We start from the raw sequence: 22,820 nt of genomic DNA on the forward strand, positions 1-22,820 counted from the left end.
CGGGCCGGGCCGCCCGCCGTCCTGCGCTGCCTGGGCGCGCAGCGCTTGTCCGTGGCCGGCGCCGCCTTCCCGGCCGACTTCTGCGAGGGCACCTTGCCCTACTCCTACAACCTGTGCGTGGCACCGGGCCGCACCGTGGCCGAGGCCGCTTGGCTGCCGCTGCCGCCGCCCAGCCTGACCGCGGAGGAGCTTCTGGGCGGGGAGCCCAGCGTGAAAAGGAGCCCGAGCAGCAGCGCCGCCGCGGGAGGGCCTCCCGCCGACCCCGACGCACCGCAGGTCTGTAAGCCCGCGATCTCTTACATTTTCCCTTGAGTTTTTCTGAACCTTCTTCTCTGTTCCCCTGGGTTTTCCCGAGTGGTGTGAATGGGGAGTGCTGCTCCGTGTCTCGGTGAAGAAATGAAGGAACAGAGTATCCCTCTCCCACTCGCAGCAGGCAGCTCCTGGCGTCACTTCTTGCTTCCTCGGTATTCGCACATTCAGGTTCAGCTAAGAGATGCTAACTACGATTCCCATAGGAGTTAGTAAAGTGATCAATTAATTATTTTGGACAATGAGAAATGTGATGGACGCTTGGTGTTAGAAATTTTTCCTTGTAATATTTTTTTCCAAGCCGATTTACTTGAACCAGGTTCGCGTAGTTTAGAGTATGCAGCTGTACTCTTGCTTTCCTACACTATTTTGTTGAAAAATTTGTCCTGCCTACATTAAGGTTCAAGGATTAGAATAATACTTTGCTAATAAGCATTTGTCCTTTACACAGTGATTCCTGAGGCGGAGGGGGGGAAGTCTCTTCTTCGTCACTCACGCTATTGAATTATTTGGATAAATATAAATCTAAATGTGCATAAGCTATACAAAACTAAATGGCTGTGGCCTGTAAAAATGGGAAATCCCACCATAAGTCCTTCAAATTTTCATATCAATTTTTAGCTCTTTCTATAGATGTACCAACAATTCAATGCATTTCAATTGCTCTCTCCCAGTTCAAAAAGATTGTTGAGAATAGACAAATATCGGAAAAAGTATCAGTTCTGTCGTATGGTTGCAATGTATCTTCATTCTCGTAATGTGCGATACAGAATAAGAAGAAAATATTTTCAAGCAGCAGGGGAGCCTCCTTCTGTCCTGTGTTCTCAGGAAGGTCTTCCTGGGAGAAATTCCTGAGCCCACGCAGGTGCCTGAGCATCACCTCCTCAGGAGCTGTCATATGGAACAAGGTCTAAATTAACTCTTCCATCACTATTGACTGAGACCGAGTGTCTCTGTTTCAGTGACCAAATTCTTCAGCATTTAAATATCTACTTCAAATGTCTAATGTCAGCCAGTGGTGAAGTAGTTCATTTCGATGGTATTCCGTATGAAGCATTGAAAAAAGAGTTTTTGCTGCTTGGGTTAATGAGCTTAATATCTTTCGTACCTCGGGGGTGTGAATATCACGTTTTGTATTTTGGAGCCTTTATTATTTTGTTACCCTTGTACAAGCCATTCAAGCATGATCACTACAAAAAAATCGTGGTGGGAATTGTGGTTTTGGACAGATAGGAATAGAGTGGTAATATTTTACACGTTAAAATAAGAAAATGTATTTTACTTTACAAATATTGCCAATAGCAATAGTATTTTTTCCAGTGCAGTAGAAATACTATGAATCGTTAAAGAAAAAGTATTGCTACTTTGTTCTATTTGTCGGATTATGATGTGACTGTATGAAGGACTTTTGGTCTGCAGAAACCGTGAGAGAAAGGTAATTCAGTCACGACTGCTACAAAGAGTTGTGCAATTCATGAGGGAGATTGTACTTTGAGACTAACGGAATAAATCTCATAATATTCTACACGTCATATTTTACATTGCATAAATACTGGAGGCCTCTGCCTTCCCCCTGGCTGTCATCACCTTGAAGAAAAAGAAAAGCTCGGCTGGAGAAAAGCCGACGCGGGAGATCACCTCTGGAGGGAAGCGATGACTCCGTGGCCACTGCACAGTGGCCGCGAGCTGTGGTTGCGACAGGTCGGGCGGGCAGCGCTAGGCGGCGCTCGGTGGCTGCAGTGCCGGGAGGAGGCTGCGGGCGCCGCTGTTGACCGAGGAGGAGCGAGAGGAAGACCGGAGCGCTGCAGGCAGCCCCGCCCGCTGCGGCCTGGTTCGCTCTCTGGTTGACTCGGTGTCCGTGCGGTTTGCGAACTTCCCCGCGGTTTGGAGCCGTGCTGCAGCGAGGCGGAGGGTCCGGCGGCAGCGGCCGGGAGCGGAGAGCAGAGGACGAAGCAGAAGAAGGCGGGGCGGAGCTACCGTTGTTGGTGCGGTGCCGGCGGGACGCGGAGGAGATGTGGGCGACGGGGAGGCGCTGGGGCCGGTGGGAGCGAGCCTTGCTGTGGGGAGTGCTGGTGGCGGCGTGGGAGGCGGCGTGGGGGCAACTGCGCTACTCGATGCCCGAGGAAATGCCGAAGGGCTCGTTCGTGGGCGACGTGGCCAAGGACCTGGGGCTGCCGGCGTTCGGGGACAGTAGCGTCCGCATCTTGAACAAAGGTAGGATGCAGTATTTTGCTCTGCACGGAAAGACGGGACATTTGGTGATAGCAGAAAAGATAGACAGAGAGCAGCTGTGCCGGCTGCTGGAGAAATGCTTGCTGCGCTGTGAGGTGATAGTGGAGACGGAAAAGAATATTTACGGAATCGAAGTGGAAATCACGGACATTAACGATAACGCCCCCAGCTTTAAGGAAGTTGAGTTGGATGAGAAAATAATTGAGACGACAGCCCCGGGCTCGCGGTATCCCCTGGTAAGGGCTTACGACCCGGACTCGGGAACGAATTCTGTGCAGAGGTACGAGCTAAGCGGCGACGAGCACTTCTCGCTGGCCGTGCAGACGGGTCCCGGCGGGGATCAGCGTCCCGAGCTGGTGCTGGTGAAGGCGCTGGACCGGGAGGAGGCGGCGTTTCACGAGCTGGTGCTGAGGGCGAGCGACGGTGGCGAGCCGGCGCGGACGGGCACTGCGCGGATCCGCGTGGCGGTGTTGGACGCCAACGACAACGCGCCCGTGTTCAGCCAGGCGGAGTACACGGTGCGTGTGCCGGAGGACGTGCCCGTGGGCTCCACCCTCGTCATTGTCTCGGCCACCGACGCCGACGAGGGGCTCAACGGGCAGGTGAAATATTCGTTGAAGAAAATGTCCGACATAGAATCGGAGATTTTCCAGCTGGACGCTGAAACCGGAGCGATCTCGCTGGTGCGTGGCTTGGACTTCGAGGAAGGTGACTCGTACGAAATGGAGGTACAGGCACGGGACGGCGGGGAACTTTTTGTTACGGCAAAAGTGGCGATAACAGTGGCAGACGTCAACGACAATTCACCCGAACTGACAGTGTCGTCGGTGCTGAGCGAGATCTCCGAGGACGCCGCGTTGGGCACGATGGTGGCCCTGCTGCACGTTCAGGACCGGGACTCGGGGGCGAACGGCGAGGTGCGGTGCAGCATCGCCAAGAACCTCCCATTCCGACTAGAGAAGTCCTTTGACAATTATTACAGCGTGGTGACTGCTGAGGAGCTGGACCGGGAGCAGGTGTCGGAGTACAACGTGACTGTGCGGGCGGTGGACGGCGGGTCGCCGGCGCTGTGGAGCAACGCGGTGCTGTGGCTGCGGGTGCTGGACGTGAACGACAACGCGCCAGTGTTCGCGGAGGCGCGCTACAGCGCCCGGCTGCCCGAGAACAACGCGGCGGGCGCGCTGGTGCTGAGGGTGCGGGCGTGGGACGCGGACTGGGGACAGAACGCGCGCGTGCGGTACCGGCTGGAGGAGGGGCGTGTGCGGGGCGCGCCGCTGTCGTCGTACGTGTCGGTGGAGGCGGAGACGGGCGCGCTGTACGCGCTGCGCTCGTTCGACTACGAGGAGGTGCGCGAGGTGGAGCTGTGGGTGCGGGCGGAGGACGGCGGCGCGCCGGCGCTGAGCAGCAACGTGTCGGTGCGGCTGGTGATCGTGGACGAGAACGACAACGCGCCGCAGGTGCTGTACCCGCCAGCGGTGCCGCTTGCGGCGGGCGCGGGCTGGGCGGGCGTGGAGCTGGTGCCGCGCTCGGCGGAGCCCGAGGCGCTGGTGGCCAAGGTGGTGGCGGTGGATGCGGACGCGGGGCAGAACGCGTGGCTGTCGTACGAGCTGGCCAAGGCGACGGAGCCGGGGCTGTTCCGCGTGGGGCTGCACAGCGGCGAGGTGCGCACGGCGCGCTTCCCGCTGGCCCGCGACGCAGCGCGGCAGAGCCTGGTGGTGGTGGTGAAGGACCACGGGCGGCCGGCGCTGTCGACCACGGCCACGCTGACGGTGGTGCTGGCCGAGAGCGTGGCCGAGCTGCTGGAGGAGCTGGGCAGCGCGGCATCGGCGGCGGCGCCGGGCGAGCCGGCCGGCAGCCTGACTCTCTGGCTGGTGCTGGCCGTGGCGGCCGTGTCCTGCCTCTTCCTTGCCTTCCTGCTGCTGCTTCTGGCGCTGTGCCTGCGGCGCTGGCGCCGCTCGCATCTGCTGGCGGCGGGCAGTGGCGCCTTGCGCGGCGTGCCGGCCTCGCACTTCGTGGGCGTCGACGGCGTCCGCGCCTTCCTGCACTCCTACTCGCACGAGGTGTCGCTCACGGCCGACTCGCGCAAGAGCCAGCTCCGCTTGTCGGGCGCCAGCTGCTGCGACACCCTCCCGGCCCGCCCGCCGCCCGACGAGCCCGCGCCGCTGCTCGCGGAGGACCCCGCCGCTCCTCCGGTGAGTTCCAATGACCGCCCTTTCTCCGCGACGCTTCCTTCTGCTACTGCTCTGCCCCCCGTCGCGTTCTTCTGCATCGCACGTAGGGAGGTTTCGTTACAAGGAAAGCCAAGCTTTGTTCGGCAGTGCGCTGTGTGCCGGTGGCTCTTGGTTTGGGGTGGTGATCGTTGCTCAGGGTCACAGTTGGTGTGGGAAGCAGGGGAAGTGGTGTTGCTGTTGGCTTGAGTTTCGTTAGAGTGGGTCTTGATGTTTTTATGACGCTGTGGAGTGACCACGTCATCTCCTGAAGGACAAACACCTCGATCACTTTCTGAACCTTGATGTAGTGGGGAGACAATACAACTTCATCTACGTATACACATGTACAAGATGTGAAGCCCATGATGTGATCCTAGTGCATGTACTAAGAACTCAGTTATGTACTAATTAGGAATGGGTGGAGCCAAATATTTCTTCATTGCCTACTAAATACCTTGGCTATGTATCTTCCCTTATAATTTAGAATATTCTGTTCTGATCCCTTCCTTTCTGCAGGAATTAACTTCTTGCCTTGCTCATTGTAATGACCTGAAGGTGGGCTTGTGTCTCTGACAATGTGTGGAAGATCCCATCTATTACATTTGCCAGACAATGTTTACGGCTGCAAAGAGGAAGATTTCCATATATGTGTTTCCTTAAAATGTTACTGGAAGAAATGCTCTTTCTTGTCACATACACATGTTGAGAATTTAAATACTATCTATGGTTAAGAGCATCTGTTCATGCAAATTTCTTTATGAGTCGACCATGTGCAAATGATGAATATCATTTACAGTGATTTGATTTGTGAAGTGTTTCAGCAGAGTTTTTGGGGTTCTATGTGTAAGGAGGTACTTCGGGAGACAAGGCATGTTTTTTGTTAATCGCCAAGGTTAATTGCTGGCCTAGAGAAAATGAGTCTGAAGATGTCTTCATTTTGGGTATCACGCTGCTGAAATTCCAGTTGACGAAGTTGTGGGTTCATCACTTTGCTTTCCTGTTGTGTGATGTCTCCTGTGAATGGTGGTTGTTGAGCACAGACAGACAATTTCTGTTAAGATTTGATTACTGTATCTTTATCAGAGCTGCATGTTATAAGAACATTTAACATTTTTTTGATTTACTGTGATATTTGGGGAAGGTAAAGACTGTTTTGAGACAGGGCAGGTCAAAACAAAACATCTGTTGAGGTATAATCAAAATGCCTACAAGGTAGGTTTAATGGTTCAGTTGGTCCTACTTGTTAGACGGACCCACAGTTGTGGTTCCAGACTTTTTCCCTTTTCTGTTGTCTCAAGGAATTACATGGAAGAACTATGGCTACAGTCCATTGTGTGAGATGCTGTGCGAGTCTCCTGTGGACTGTTTACCAACCAGATACCTGTCTTCTGTACCCACTACAGTTGACATAATCTGAAATATTAAGATATGATTCCTTTACTTGTGCAAGTATCCCATTCTTGCCTTGTTTGTTGCCCAGTACTAGAATTAGGCCTCATTGTGGCTGGTGATCCTGAAAGCCTGGTAGATCTCTTATAATCGTTTGGTTGGGGAAGAAATTTCCAGGCATTTCTTGTAGGTGTTCAGCTGCCAAGACAAAGATTTTGATAGACCTCTGTTTCCCTAAAATGTCACTGAATGACATGTTCTTTTGCCTGTAGCTACCATATTGTCAAAAAAGTGGATATTATCTATGAGTCAAGTAAAGGTTGTGAATGCAGAGCAAGGAGAGTGAGAGGCTGTCTTAGAATCATAAAAATATGTGGGTTAATATTGCTTTCATTTCATGGATGGTGCCAAAGCCTGTGCCATGTTTGCTACGATCCTGGATTGCCTGTCCTGAAAGGCAATGGTAATTCTCTAATCATAAAGTGCACAATAACACAATAACAATAACAATAAAGTGCATGTGGATTGATGATGCATAAACGGCTTGTAATTCCTGTGTGAAATCTCCTTTTTCCATCTCTGTCTCTCTCTAATTTTGCAATATAGAGTTGCTTCACTTAGACTAGATTTTGGATCTTTTTTTCGTGGGAGCCTGTAATTCATTTTCCCTGCTTCTGGACAGTGTTTTTGCATTGGAAAGTGTGAGTGTTGTTTTGCAGCAATTACTTCCTTCAAACACCTAAGAGATTTTTTTTTTTTTTTTTTTTTGGTGAGAAAAATGAAGCAGAATATGAGAGATAATCTGTTGTAATTTCTCAGAAGTCTTTAGCTTGAGAATGAGGCCCACAATAAGGTGCTTACACATATGGCTTCATATATGTGGGAGATGAGTAGGCCACATATTAGAAGACCTGACAAGAGGCAATGACTATTTCTTAAAAAAAAACCCCAGCTATGTTGTCCAGAGTAAGATTGTAAGATTGCATTTGCAGTGTGAGAGCACAATGACTTCCAGTGCTCTCAGGGATTAATTTCTACATCTGTAGTGACATCCTTCCATTGTCTGACAACACTTTATCTTCTAATGCTTCCTTGTATTGCTTGTCTCATTTATGGTTCTGTTTTCCTTCTCTTGGTTTCCTAGGTATGAAGGTTTACTTGTAGTTATCAGCATACCTGGTTTAGCAGTGTGTTGTGTGTTCGCGCCTCTTGCTCATGCTCCAGTGGGTGTTAAAGGCAGGAGATGTGAGGCTACCTTTGTGTTATGTTTTTGGTAGGGAGAATAGATGAAAGTATGACTATAGTAGAAGTCACATCTCTGTAGAACATTGTCATAAAAGAGGATAAGAGATTCCACCTAAACCATTAGTATGATGACCACTTCTATTTTCTTTTGTGTGCTTATCATTTGTGTGCTTTAGAATCCTGTTTCTCCTTAGAATGGTGGTGAGCAGACAAATGTACCTCCCTTCTTGATGTGATCATAGTACATAGTCCTCTCATGCTATGTTTTTGCCAATTCTGAGGTCAGAAACAAACCTGCAAGTTGAGTAGGGTTTGAGAGAAAACAGGGCAGCTCTGGTGGGGCTTATAGAATACAGATGATAATTTACTTGCTTGCCACAATTAACACAAGCATGTGTTTAATGGAGTATGATGCAATTTGAGTTGCTTCTGCTGAATAAGTTTGAGCTAAGAAATATTGTTCCATGTGATCCATTCACTTCAGTATGTTTCTAACTCTTCCCTTGCTCCTTGTCATGACCTCACCCACAGGGTATCTGATCATATTTGGAAAGTCTTATCTGCACTCTTTCCCCTTACACAACTTTTATGTTTACAGCTGTGGAGAAGAAGGCTTCCATAGATGTAGTACATGTATTCCCAGCAACACATTTGTCTCTAGCAAAAAAAGCAAAACCATTTGTCCTGCAGTTCTCAAATTACCAAGTGGCAACGCAGCCCAGTCAAGGTTTCCATGAACAAACTAGTGGTCAGTGGCAGAATGTGTCCAGGATGTCTCCCACATAGTCCCCCAAAACATGCTGACTGCTAACCTGGAGAGATATGGGTTTGACTGGTGGACTTTTGGATGGAGAAAGACCTGGCTGGACATCCACATCCCAAGAGTTATAGTCAATAGTTTAATATCCAAGTTACATGTGGTGTCCCTCAAGAGTCCATACTGGGACCAGTACTATTTAGTATCTTCATAGACAGTGCGATTGAGTGCTTCAGCAAGTTTGCAGACAACACCAAGGTGAGTGCTGTAGTTGATTCGCTCAAGGGAAGATATGCCATCCAGGGGGATGTTGACAGGCTTGAGAATTGAGCTCACATGTGCACCTCATGAAGTTCAACAAGGCCAAGTCCATCTTGCACCCAGGTCAGGACAATACCCAGTTTCAATACAGTGGCATGAATGGCTTGAGAGCAGCCTTGCAGAGAAGGACTCAGGGATGTGTGATGAATGGGACATGAGCCAGAAATGTGCATTCACAGCCCAGAAGGCCAATTGTATCCTGGGCTGTATAACATGTAGCATGACCAGGAGGTCAAGGGAGGTGGTTCTCCCCTTCTACTCTGCTTTTGCAAGAACCCACCTGAAGTAGCACACACTACAGGAGTAGTTAGAGTAGGTCCAGAGAAGTACGATGAAATTGTCAAAGGTCTGGAATGTCTGCTGGGAAGAAGAGCTGAGAGTAGAGGTGCTTCAGCCTGGAGAAACTCTCAGCAAACATTATTGCACCTTTTCAATAGATAAAGGTAGGTTATAAGAAAGGCAGAGAAAGAGTCTTTAGCAGGCCCTGCCATGACAGGTCAAGGGTCAAAGATTTTAAGCTGAAAGAGGGTAGGTTTAGATTGGACATAAAGAAGGGAAGTTTTATAATGAAAGTGTTGAGACACTGGAACAGGTTACCCAGAGCAGTTGTGGATGCATCATCATTAGAAGGGTTTAAGGTCAGGACAGATGGGATTTTTGAGCAACATGATCTTTTGATGAATGTCCCTGACCATGGCAGAGGGGTGGACTAGATTTTAAAATATTAATTCCAATCCAAATCATTTTATGATTCTATGAAAATTTTGACCTGGCTATACATTTTCCCATAGTCAGCCCCTCGAGTATGGAGACACAAAAGAAGGAACTTTTGTGAATCAAAACCAAAATAATAAATGTTAATCTGCTTTCTTAGCATAAAATGATACACATTACTGTTGCGCTGATATATTTTTATCAGTGTAATTGTTCTACAAAAAAATATAAATCAGCAGGACAAACGTCAGAGACTTAAGTGAACAAAAGGAAGAAATGTTGGGAAGAGGGAAAACCGTTACAGGCCTGCCATGAAAGGATTGAAATTGCTTTTGCTTTACTCTGTGATTACTTATTGATTACTCCATTACAAATATTTCCTTCTTGGTATTTGTTCCAGGTAAGGAAAGCAGAATTCACAATAGATGACAGAGTGCAAAAGAGCTCTTCCCTACCTGTACTTCTGTATCTTGCTCTTATACTTCCCTCTTGATTTTATTAATAGAAGCTGAGTTCCTTTATTTCTTGATCGGTTGTAAATATTTAAAGCACACTATTCATTGCGGCTCAAGGAGATGACCTAAAAGCACCTGACAGCGTCTCCCCGTTTTAAACAATTTCGGTGTTGCGGCAAGCGAGAGCTTCTTCCCTTTCTGATTCTAATGACACCATGGCCCCGCAACAGAGTGCAGGCACCAAATCCCCGTGAGAAGACCGGGTCCCCAGGAGCGCGGCCATCAGGCGGCTGCGGTATCGTCGCGGCGCCTCCGGGTGCCGCTGTTGGCCGAGGCGGAGCGGCGCCGGAGCCGCAGCCGGAGCCGCCGCAGCATCCTGCCCCCGCAGGCTGCTCACTCGCCCGGCGCCGGCCAGAGCGGCAGTGGCACGGGCAGCAGTGGCGAGAGGTGGTGCGGACTGGGGAGCAGCGTCCGCATCGCACGCTGACCTTCGGCGGCCCCTGCGTTGTTTGTGGAGAGGGTCTGGAAGGAGGGACGGCAGCGGCAGGAGGGAGGAGCGCGGGGAGCGCTGCCGAGAATGGCGGGCGGGCAGAGGCGGCGGCGAGCAGGCAGGCGGATGCTGCTGCCCGCTTTGCTGCTGGGCTTGTGCTGGCGGGCGGCAGCGGAACGGCTCCGTTACACCATCCCCGAGGAGCTGGGCAGAGGCTCGCTGGTGGGGCCGCTGACACGGGACCTGGGGCTGAGCCCGGCGGACCTGCCGGCACGCAAGCTGCGGCTCAGCACGGACAAGCAATACTTCACGGTGAGCGGGGAGAATGGGAACCTGTACGTAAGCGAGAGGTTGGACCGGGAGGAGATGTGCGGGGAGGCGGCGTCCTGCTCCGTCAGCTTCGAGGCGCTGGTGCAGAACCCGCTCAACGTTTTCCACGTCGAAGTGGCCATTCAGGACGTCAACGACAACGCACCGCGCTTCTTGACAGACAGCTTCCAGTTGGAGATCAATGAGTTCACCTCTCCCGGCGCTCGTTTTGCATTGGGCAAGGCGCAAGACGCGGACGTGGGCAGCAACTCGCTGCAGGGATACGAGCTGGAGGCCAACGAGTACTTCGCGGTGGAGGTGAAGGAGAGTCCGGATGGCAGCAAGCTCGCGGAGCTGGTGTTGCGCCGCGCGCTGGACCGGGAGCGCGAGCCGAGCCTGCGTCTGGTGCTGACGGCGCTGGACGGCGGTGATCCGCTCCGGAGCGGCACCGCCCAGCTCTGCATCAACGTCACCGACGCCAACGACAACGCGCCTGTGTTCGCGCAGGACCGGTATCGGGCGAGCCTGCGGGAGGACGCATCCCCAGGATCGACGGTACTCAATGTATCCGCCTCTGACGCTGATGCCGGGACCAATGCTCGCATCACGTACGGCTTCGGTGAAACGCCGGCCAAGGTGCTTCAGAAGTTTAGGCTGGACGCAGAAAGAGGAACGATCACGCTGCAGGAGGCTCTGGACTTCGAGGACACGCGAGGCTACACGCTGCTGGTGGAGGCGAGGGACGGGGGTGGCTTGGTGGCTCACTGCGAAGTGGAGGTGGAGGTACTGGACGTCAACGACAACGCGCCCGAAGTGACACTGACGTCCGTGTCGAGCCCGGTGCCCGAGGACGCGCCGACCGGCACGGTGGTGGCGCTGGTGAAAGTGCGGGATCTGGACTCCGGGGAGAATGGAGAGGTGTCCTGCGAGCTGTCGGGTGAGGCGCCTCTATCGCTCGTGTCGTCGTCGGGCGGCTCGTACAAGGTGGTGACGGCCAGCGCCCTAGACCGGGAGCAGGCGGCCGAGCACCGCGTGACGGTTGTGGCCCGAGACCGGGGCCGGCCGGCGCTGTCGAGCAGCACGGCACTGGTGCTGGATGTGTCGGACGTGAATGACAACGCGCCGGTGTTCGAGGAGGCCGCCTACAGCGCCTACGTGGCGGAGAACAACGCGGCTGGTGCGCCGGTGCTGCGCGTGCTCGCGCGGGACGCAGACGCGGGTGCCAACGGGCGCGTGAGCTACTGGCTGGCGGACGGCAGCGAGGCCGCGGCGGCGTACGTGTCGGTGGAGGCGCGGAGCGGCGCGCTGTACGCGCAGCGCTCCTTCGACTACGAGCAGTGCCGCGAGTTCGCCGTGGTCGTGCGGGCGCAGGACGGCGGGGAGCCGGCGCGAAGCTCGACGGCGACGGTGCGCGTCTTCGTGCTGGACCGCAACGACAACGCGCCACGGGTGCTCTGGCCGGCGACGGGAGCGGGAGAGAGAGTGCCGGGAGCGTCGCCGGCGCTGGAGCCGTTCGAGGTGGTACCGCGTTCGGCCGAGGCCGGGTACCTGGTGGCCAAGGTGGTGGCGGTGGACGCGGACGCGGGGCGCAACGCGTGGCTGTCGTACGAGCTGGTGCAGGCGTCGGAACCCGTGCTGTTCCGCGTGGGGCTGCACAGCGGCGAGGTGCGCACGGCGCGAGTCGTGTCGGAGAGGGACGCGACCAAGCAGCGGCTGGTGGCCGTGGTGAAGGACCACGGGCAGCCGGCGCTGTCGGCCACGGCCACGCTGCACGTGGTGCTGGCCGAGAGCTTGCAGGAGGCGCTGCCGGAGCTGAGCGAGCGGGCGGCGGGCGCCGACTCGCCGGCGGAGCTGCAGTTCTACCTGGTGCTGGCGTTGGCGTTGCTGTCCGCCCTGTTCCTGCTGAGCGTGGCGCTGGCCGTGCTGGCGCGGCTGCGCCGGGCCGGGCCGCCCGCCGTCCTGCGCTGCCTGGGCGCGCAGCGCTTGTCCGTGGCCGGCGCCGCCTTCCCGGCCGACTTCTGCGAGGGCACCTTGCCCTACTCCTACAACCTGTGCGTGGCGCCGGGCCGCGCCGTGGCCGAGGCCGCCTGGCTGCCGCCGCCGCTGCCCAACCTGCCCGCGGAGGAGCTTCTGGGCGGGGAGCCCAGCGGGAAGCGGAGCCCGAGTAGCAGTACCGACGCGGGAGAGCCGCCCGTCGACCCCGGCGCACTGCAGGTCTGTAATCTCGCGCTCTCGCGATTTCCCTGGAGCTTTCTAAACCTTCTTTCCTGTTCCCCTGGGTTTTCCCGAGCGGTGACAATGTGGAGTGCTGGTTTGTGTCTCTGTCAAGAAATGAAGCAGGCAGCTCGTGGCATCAGTTTTCAGTTCTTTGGTGTTTCCATGTTCAATTGAGAGGTGTTAACTACGACTCTCATAGGAGTCAGTAACGCGGTAAATTAATGATTCGGCAAGATGAAAAATGTGATGGACGCTTTATGTTAGAGATTTCTTCTTCCTCATCATTTTTTCCTCAACCTGATTTAGTCGAACCTGGTTGATAGCTGGTTTGCCAAAGGAAAGGTGCGTGTATCTCCATGAGTGGCGACATTACAGTTCCTTCCTATTGAATGTTCCCCTCTTCCTCCGTGTGCTTTCTCAGGTTTTGGAAGAAGGCTGCTGCAGAAATAACAGCAAGTATAATACGCAAGATTTTTTTCCCCGTTCTTTGTGCAGTTATTTCCCATGTTAACGGTTAGGACCGTTCCTTGCTGTGAATGAGATCCACTGATTCTACATGATGGCGTCGGGAGACTGGAGTTGATGCTTGATGTTTCTTTCCTGAAGTGTGCGTGCTTTCTTCATGAAGGAGAACTTACAGGTTGTTCCTCTTTGATGAAAAGGAGAGAGTCGTTAATCTTGTGTTGTATGGCTTCTGTAGAAAAGGTAGCCCAGGTGTGACAGGTCAGTTCTTCCGGGCATTGTCTCTCTTTGCAATTACTTTATATATAGTCCCAGCAAGGGGTGCTTGGACCTGGTTGATTGCATTGACTAAATCGAGGAATTCAGTCTCTCAGCCACTTTCTGCAATCCTCGTTATGTCTGCCTGTTTTACTAGAAGAAGCTATACCCAAAATGACAGCGTTCAGGCATGTGGTCGGCGTAGTCTTGCTGTGACCTAGACTATTTTGTTAAAAAGTTGTCCTATCAACATAAAAACCCGAGGATCAGATGAATATTTTATGAACAAGTTAATCTTTAACACTTCTATTTCTGACAATAGAAAAGCCCCTTCCCCAGTCGTTCCAGCTATTTAAGAAGGGTTCCAGCTATTTGGGTTAATGAGCCTGATATCTCTGGTTCCTCGGGAGTGTAAATATCACGCTATTTCAGAACCTTTTTTCATTTGCTACCCTTGTACGAGGCATTCAGGCATGGCAAAAAAAAAAAAATCCTGGTGGGGATTGTGTTGTTTTTCTTTACGTATATCGTAATTAGCAAGGAATTTCTCCATGAAGTAGAAATAGCACTGTGTTCAGTAACATGACATAACATATAATGTAACATTTCAGTGTTAAGTTATGGGCCCGTCACTACAACGAAGCTGCTGAAGCATCTAGGGCACAAGTATCATAAGGAACGGCTGAGAGAAATGTGGTTATTTAGCCTGAAGAAAAGGAAGCTGAGGGGAGACGTTATCAGTCTCCAGCTACCTGAAAGTTGGTTATAGTGAGGTGGGTGCTGCTCTCCCCTGTAACAAGTGATAGAAGGAGAACTGTCCCCCAGATGTGCAAAGGGTGGTTTACACTGGATATTAGGAAAAAATTGTTTACTGAAAGGGTTGTCAGGAGCAGGGTGTCCAGGAAAGTGGCTGAATCACCATTTCAGGACATCTTAACAGATGTATATGTGTGGTGCTTAGGCATTTGGCATTGTTAGGTTAACGATTAGACATGATGATCTTGAACGTCTTTTCTAACCTAAAGCATTCTATTATTCTAACGGGCACAGTTAGAGAAAAACCAATATGGGAAATCACCGGTCTCCATTTGAGGGAGTATCTTCATTGCTGTTTTCCTTTATTGATAGGGGTGTGGGAAATTAATGGGTCTGCAGATCATAATTTTGATCTGCAGAAAGGGTGAGAGAAAAAAATCATTCAAGGACGACACGTAAAAGATGCTGTGCAATTCGTGGAGGAGAATGTGCTTTCAGACTACTGGGGTAAATTGGTAATATACTAAACGTTATATTTTACTTTACATACATAGCCCAAATCGGGTATTTTTCCCATGTGATCGAGTAGCCTGTGCGGAATACGGCGCCCACGGGAGGCGTCTGCCTTTTGCCTGGTTGTGATCGCCTCAAAGATCAGAGAAAAGCTCGGCTGAAGAAAAGCGGGCGCAGGAGATCACTGCTGGAGGGAAGCACTGGGCAGCGCTCAATGCCCCTGTTCCATGTCCATGAGCTGTGGGTGGGACAGGCCGGGCGGGCAACACTGGGCAGCGCTCGGTGCCTGCAGTACCGGGAAGAGGCTGCGGGCGCCGCTGTTGACCGAGGAGGAGCGAGAGGAAGACCGGAGCGCTGCAGGCAGCCCCGCCCGCTGAGGCCCGGATCGCTCGCTCGCTTGCGGGCTGGCTCGGCGATTGGAGGTTCTGCGAGCGTCCCCACGGTGCAGAGGCGGGGGGGCGGCGGCGGCGATCGGGAGCGGCGAGCAGGGACCGGAGGCGGAGCCGCAGACTGGGGGTGCTGCCGTTTTAGGTGCGGTGTCGACGGGGCCACGGCGGAGATGTGGGCGGCGGGGAGGCGATGGGGCCGGTGGGAGGGAGCCCTGCTGTGGGGAGTGCTGGTGGCGGCGTGGGAGGCGTCGTGGGGGCAGCTGCGCTACTCGATTCCCGAGGAGATGCCGAAGGGCTCGTTCGTGGGCGACGTAACCAAGGACGTGAGGCTGCAGCTGCGGGCACTCGGCGACAGTGGTGTCCGCATCATAGACAGAGGAAGGACGCAATATTTCGCCCTGCACGGGAAGACGGGACATTTAGTGACGGCGGAGAGGATAGACAGAGAGCAGCTCTGCGATAGTGTGCAGCAATGCGTGCTGCGCTGTGAGGTGATAGTGGAAGGAGACATGCAGATTTATGGAATCGAAGTGGAGATCAGGGACATCAACGATAACGCCCCCAGCTTCAAGGAGGTAGAGCTGGAACAGAGAATAAGCGAGATGACAGCGCCGGGGTGGCGGTTTCCCCTGACCGAGGCTCACGACCCGGACTCGGGATCGAATTCTGTGCAGAGCTACGACCTAAGCGGTGACGAGCACTTCTCGCTGGCCGTGCAGACGGGTCCCGGCGGGGATCAGCGTCCCGAGCTGGTGCTGGCGAAGGCGGTGGACCGGGAGGAAGCGGCGTTTCACGAGCTGGTGCTGAGAGCGAGCGACGGCGGCGAGCCGGCGCGGACGGGCACGGCGCGGATCCGCGTGGCGGTGCTGGACGCCAACGACAACGCGCCCGTGTTCAGCCAGGCGGAGTACACGGTGCGTGTGCCAGAGGACGTGCCCGTGGGCTCCACTCTCGTCACCGTCACGGCCACCGATGCCGACGAGGGGATCAACGGGCATGTGACATATTTGTTTAAGAAGATCACGGAGAAGGCCTCGAGGATTTTCCATCTGGACACTGAGACGGGAGCGATCTCGCTGGTGCGTAGCCTGGACTTCGAGGAAGGTGACTCCTACGAAATGGAGGTGCAAGCACGGGACGGCGGGGGTCTTTCCAACACAGCGAAAACAGTGATCACCGCGACAGACGTCAATGACAATGCACCTGAAGTGACAGTATCGTCGGTGCTGAGCGAGATCTCTGAGGACGCTCCGTCGGGGACAATGGTGGCCCTGCTGCACGTTCAGGACCGCGACTCAGGAGCCAACGGCGAGGTGCGGTGCAGCATCACCGAGAGCCTTCCGTTCCGGCTGGAGAGGTCGTTTGAAAATTACTACCGCGTGGTAACGACTCGGGAGCTGGACCGGGAGCAGGTGTCGGAGTACAACGTGACGGTGCAGGTGGCGGACGGCGGGTCGCCGGCGCTGTGGAGCAGCGCGGTGCTGTGGCTGCGGGTGCTGGACGTGAACGACAACGCGCCAGTGTTCGCCGAGGCGCGCTACAGGGCCCGTCTACCCGAGAACAACGCGGCGGGCGCGCTGGTGCTGAGGGTGCGGGCGTGGGACGCGGACTGGGGGCAGAACGCGCGCGTGCGGTACCGGCTGGGGGAGGGGCGTGTGCGGGGCGCGCCGCTGTCGTCGTACGTGTCGGTGGAGGCGGAGACGGGCGCGCTGTACGCGCTGCGCTCGTTCGACTACGAGGAGGTGCGCGAGGTGGAGCTGTGGGTGCGGGCGGAGGACGGCGGCGCGCCGGCGCTGAGCAGCAACGTGTCGGTGCTGCTGGTGATCGTGGACGAGAACGACAACGCGCCGCAGGTGCTGTACCCGCCGGCGGCGCCGCTTGCGGTGGGCGCGGGCTGGGCGGGCGTGGAGCTGGCGCCGCGCTCGGCGGAGCCCGGGGCGCTGGTGGCCAAGGTGGTGGCGGTGGACGCGGACGCGGGGCAAAACGCGTGGCTGTCGTACGAGCTGGCCAAGGCGACGGAGCCGGGGCTGTTCCGCGTGGGGCTGCACAGCGGCGAGGTGCGCACGGCGCGCTTCCCGCTGGCCCGCGATGCGGCGCGGCAGAGCCTGGTGGTGGTGGTGAAGGACCACGGGCGGCCGGCGCTGTCGGCCACGGCCACGCTGACGGTGGTGCTGGCCGAGAGCGTGGCCGAGCTACTGGCGGAGCTGAGCAGCGCGGCATCGGCGGCGGCACCGAGTGAGCCGTCCGGCAGCCTGACGCGCTGGCTGGTGCTGGCCGTGGCGGCCGTGTCCTGCCTCTTCCTCGCCTTCCTGCTGCTGCTACTGGCGCTGCGCCTGCGGCGCTGGCGCTGGCGCCGCTCGCAGCTGCTGGCGGCGGGCAGCGGCGCCCTCCGCGGCGTACCGGCCTCGCACTTCGTGGGCATCGACGGCGTCCGCGCCTTCCTGCACTCCTACTCGCACGAGGTGTCGCTCACGGCCGACTCGCGCAAGAGCCAGCTCCGCTTCTCGGGCGCCAGCTGCTGCGACACCCTCCCGGCCCGCCCGCAGCCCGACGAGCCCGCTCCGTTGCTCGGGGAGGACCCCGCCGCTCCTCCGGTGAGTTCCGATGACCGCCCTTTCTCCGCGACGGTTCCCTCTGATGCTTCTCTGTCCTTTCCTCGCCGCGTTCTGTTGCGTCCCATGTAGGGAGGTTTGCTTACAAGGAAGGGCAAGCTTCGTCCAAGAACTTGCCATGTGCTGTTGGCTCTTGCTCCGTGGAGGTTAAGGTGGGATCATTGCTCAGGGTCACAATGGATGTGGGAGGCAGGAGAAGTGGAGCTGCTGTTGGCTTGAGTTTCATTAGAGCAGGGCTTGCTGATTTTGTTACGTCGTTTCTGTATTAATGTTGACTGTCCCAGTCTTCTCTTGGAGGACACCTCGTTTACTTCTAGAACCTTGATGCAGTAAGGAGATAATGGAACATCATCTATGCATAGATATGTAAAAGATAGGAAGCCTATGATGCGATCCCAGTGCATGCACTAGTAGCTTAATTACGTACTAATTAGAAATGGGTGGAGCCAGATATTTCTTCTTTGCCTACTAAATACATGGGTTACGTACCTCCATCCAAAAATTATGTTCTGGCCCCTTCCTTTCTGCAGGCGTTAACTATTTGTCTTGCTCATGGTAATGTCTTCAAGGTGGGCTTCTGTATCTGAAAATGTGTGGAAATACCTTCTGTTACATTTGCCAGACATGTTTACAGCTATAAAGAGACAGATTTCCATAGATATGTTTCTTTTAAATGTTGCCAGAGGAAATTCTCTTGCTTGTCACATATGCATACTGTGAATTCAAATATTATCCTTGGTAAGGTGAACTTGTCTGTGAAGCCTTTCATCAGGGGTCATCTATGTGCAAGTGATGAATACAATTGACAATGATGTGATCTGTGAAGTGTTTGAGCAGAGATTTTTGAGTATTGTGTGTAAGTAGGTATCGGTGAAGGCAAGTTGTGTGTGTTGTTAATTCCCAGAATTAATGGCTGGCCTACAGAAAATGAGTCTGAAGGTGTATCGATTTGAATATCACACTGCTCAAATTCCGGTTGACCAAGTTCTGGGTTCATAATTTCGCTTTCCTGTTGCATGATGTCTCCTGTGAACAGTAGTTATTGAACACTGATGGACAATTTCCATAAAGATATGAGAGTTACATGTCTTCCAAGTTGTTCAATGTGCTGAATAGGAATGATGGTGTCTTTGAGAGGATACTTTAATGACTGTGTCTATATCAGAGCTGCAGGATATGACAACATTCAGCATTCCTTTGAATTAGTGTGATGTTTGGGCAGGGTAAAGATTTCTGTCTGTTTTGAGAAAGGGCAGGTCAAAACGTGCTGTGGAATAATCAAAATGCTTACAAGGTAGGTTTCATGATTCAATTGGTCCTGTTTGTTAGACGGGGCCCACAGTTGTGACTCCATACATTTTCCCTTTTCCATTGTCTGAAGGAATTACATCGAAGAAGTTTGGCTGTGGTCTATGGTGTGAGATGCTGTGTGAGTCTCCTGTGGACTTTTTACCAACCAGATACCTGTCTTGTGTATCTACTACAGTTGACATAATCTGAAATGTTAAGCTATGATTCCTTCACTGCAAGTTTCCCATTCTTTCCTTGTTTGTTGTCCAGGTCTAGAGCTTGGCCTCATTGTGACTGGTGACCCTGAAATCCTTTAAAGATCTCTTATAATCGTTTGGTTGGGGAAGTAGCTTCCGTTCATACTTTGTAGGTGTTCAGATGCCAAGACAAACATTGTGATGTTTCCTTAAACTGTCCCTGAATGAAATGCTCTTCCACCTGTGTCTGCCATACAGTCAAAACACTGGTTATTGTCCATGGTTCAAATAAAGACTGTGAATGCAGAGCAAGGAGGGTGTGAGGATGGATTCCAACGAGGAAAACTGGTGGGTCAGTGTGGTTTTGACTGAGCAATGGTTTGATTTCATGCCTGGTGCCAAGGCCTGTGTCATTTTTGCTGTGATCCTGGATTCGCTGCCCTGAAAAACGATGGTAGTTCTCTAATACTTTATGCTTTCTGTGTGAAATTTCTTTCTTTCATCTCTGTGTCCATGGAACATTGTGGTGTAGAGTTACTTCATAGTTGTAATTAGACTTTCATTCAGGCCTTTGTTTCTGGGAAGGTCATGGTTAATTTTCCCCATTTCTAGACAGCGGTTTTGCATTTGAAAGTATGTTGTTTTGCAGTAAATTCTTCCTTCAGCCACCTAAGACAGGATTCTAGTTGTGAGAAAAACGAAGCAAAAGCTAAAAGAGAATCTGTTCTACTTTTTTAGAAGACTGAGCTTGGGAACGAAGCCTATGATAAGGTGTTTACACATATGGCATCTTATCTGTGGGAGATGAGTAAGCCACATATTAGAAGAATTGTTGAAAGCTGATGAGTATTTCTTACAATGAAACCCCCAACACTGTAGTCCAGAGTGAGACTTTAGGGATACACTTGCAGCTTGAGGTCTCAGTGACTTCCAGCTGCTCTCAGGTGTGAATTTCATTGACTGTAGTGAAGTCTTCCCAGTGAGTTTCTCTGACAGACTTCGTCTTCTAATGCTTCCTTGCCTTGCTTGCTTGATTTTGTCTTTCTTTCCCTGGTCTCCTGTGTACATATGTTTACTTGTAATGATCAACATAGCTTCCTCTAGCAATGCATTGTGTGTTTGTTCCTCTTACTGATGCTACTGTTAGTGTGAAAGGCAGGAGATGGGAGGATACCTTTATTTTCTGTTACCATCAGTGGGGAATACATGTAAACATGACCTTAAGTAGAAGTTTCATCTCTTTGGAACTGCACATGTCATAAAAGAGGGGAGATTGTCACTAAGCCATTAGATTGATGACCCAGTCTCTGCTGGATGTCCAGTCCTCTTTTACTTTGGTCATTTATCATTTGCCTGGTTTGGAATCCTTTAGTTTCTGCTCAGAATGGTGGTGAAGAGACAAATGTACCTCTCTTCTTGGTGCAATAATAGTGCATTATCCTCTCATGATATACCTTTGCCAATTCTGGAAAGGTCAGAAGCAAACCTGCAAGTTACATAGGGTTGGAGAGAAGACAGAGCAGCTCGGGGTGCGGGAGCGGCTAGAGAAGAACTGATGGTCATTTGCTTGCTTGTCATGGTTAACACAACTGTGCGCCTAACTGAGTACCATGCAATTTGAATTGCTTCTGCTCAATAACTTTGGCCTAAGAAACGTTACTCCAACTGATCTATTCACTTCCATATGTTTCTAAGTTTTCCTTTGCTTGTTGTCATGAGCTGTAGCTTGACCTCAGGCTGTCTGATCGATTGGGGAAGGTCACATCTGTTCTGTTTGTGTGAGTGCAGGTGCAGTTCCCATACACACCCTCTCTCTACTGCATCCCTACCCTTTGCCCCCTGTATTGTGCTACTTCCTTCGTAGAGGGGTTTGGTTATAGGGAAGGCAAAGCTTTGTTCAGCAGCTTGCTGTGTGCTGATGCCTCTTGGTTTGTGGAGGTGAACATGGGATTGTTGCTCAGTGTTGCAGCTTGTTCAGTTATGGCTCTCTTCAGTGCCAATCTGCAGGATCATTTATCATGAGTTTCTTCTTCCCAAGTCATTTTGGTTTAAGACATTACTCCAGCTCTCTTGGTAGCCCTGTGAGGTTCCAGGCTGCAGGTTGTCATGCTGTACTTAGCTGATAGATTAAGTTTGTACTAAGTATAAATGCATGGAGCCAAACGAGTATTCATTCCTGCTAAATACCTGCGTTATGAATCTTGACCAAGAGCTATAGGTCAGAAAAGTATGTTCTGATCCATTCCTTTCTACCAGGTCTGTGTAGTGATCTGAAGGTGGGCCTTGGTCTCTGACAAAGTGTGGAAATCCAATCTGTTACATTTGCCTGACTGTCCCCTATGTGCCTTTCACATTTACATTTGGAAAGAGAAAGACTTCCACAGCTATGTTTCCTTAAAATGTTGCTGAAAGCAATTTTCTTGTTTATCACATACACATACTGCGATGTCAAATATTATCCATGGTAAAGAGAAGTTGTCTGTGCAATATTAAATTAGGTGAAGTCTATATGCAAATGAAGAACACCACCGACAACCATACGAGCTGTGAGTGTTTGACTGTTTGGTGTGCTGTGTGTGAGGAGGTACTGGTGGAGACCAAACATGTGCTTTGTCGATATTCAGAATTTATTGTTGTCCTACCAAAAATGAGTCTGAATGTGTCTTATTTTTGAGTATCATCTTGCTCGAATTGCTTGTCATGATGAGGTAAAGTTGGGCCTCTATGTGTCTGATCATGCATCTGAATATATCACTGGAAGTCATGCCCTTGATTGTGCACATACACATGGTGAGAAGTCAATGCTGGATCAGCAAGAGACTGGTCTCAGAGCAAGAGAAGAGGGGGTTGTGTGCTCCATCTGTCTGGGCAGTGCTTTAATGTGAGGCCTAGTGCCAAGGCCTCTGCCACTTACACTTAGACGCCTTTACCCGTGTCCTGAAAATGGATGACAATCTTCTGAGAAACTGGTCTGCAAGTAATAGCCAAGGAAGTGCAAACATGAATCAGGGATACTATTTGTAGTCATTGCTGTCTGAAAAGTAATTTTTCCAAATACATGAGCTTATAAGACTGAGATGCAGTTTCACACGATTTTTATTAAGCTTTTCCAAGCCTTGACCAGCCTTCCAATGTTATAATGGCTCTTGGTCTAAAGAAATAACTGTTGATGTTTTCCTTAAAATTGCTGTGAATATAGGGAATGGGAGTGTATTTTTGTTAGGAATTTGTGGGTTTGGGGCTTCTTATTGGAAGTATGTATGAGAAAGATACTCCTTTTTTGCACTGTCAAGATCAGATGGTAGACATTTGGTGTAGAGGTAAACATTGTATTAACAGTTGCAGAGTCACATCTCTTCTAAATTGCCCATGTCTGAGGAAGAACGGTGATGTTTTGAGCTGATACTGATGACTAAGCCTTCAACTGAGCTATGTATCGCTTATGCCCTTCAGAGCATTTTATGTCTCTTGTGATGAGCAGAGAAGTCTCCATGCATGTATCCATGTTGTGATCCTTATTCTGCATCAGGAGAAGTTGTAGGTGCAACATTTCTTTGATGGTGTCTGTCTGCAAAGTCTTCTTCCTTGTTGTGTGCTGTTGGAGCATGTCAAGACATTTGCCCTGTGCAGAGACAGGGCAGGTGGAAGAGCTCACTGTGGCATAGACTGAAATGTCTAAAAGGGAGGTATAAGTG

General features: G+C 52.1%; 1 protein-coding gene across 1 annotated transcript; it reads left to right on the forward strand.

The window, feature by feature from the left end:
• The first annotated feature begins 282 nt into the window (after positions 1-282).
• Positions 283-6,669, forward strand: LOC136107649 (protocadherin gamma-A10-like). The gene has a single exon (XM_071814871.1). It carries the CDS (start codon positions 2,322-2,324, stop codon positions 4,956-4,958), a length of 2,637 nt encoding a protein of 878 aa, XP_071670972.1. The 5' UTR covers positions 283-2,321; the 3' UTR covers positions 4,959-6,669.
• The last annotated feature ends 16,151 nt before the right edge of the window (positions 6,670-22,820 follow it).

The sequence above is a fragment of the Patagioenas fasciata genome, chromosome 14 (genome assembly GCF_037038585.1).
Source record: "Patagioenas fasciata isolate bPatFas1 chromosome 14, bPatFas1.hap1, whole genome shotgun sequence".
Lineage (NCBI taxonomy): Eukaryota > Metazoa > Chordata > Aves > Columbiformes > Columbidae > Patagioenas > Patagioenas fasciata.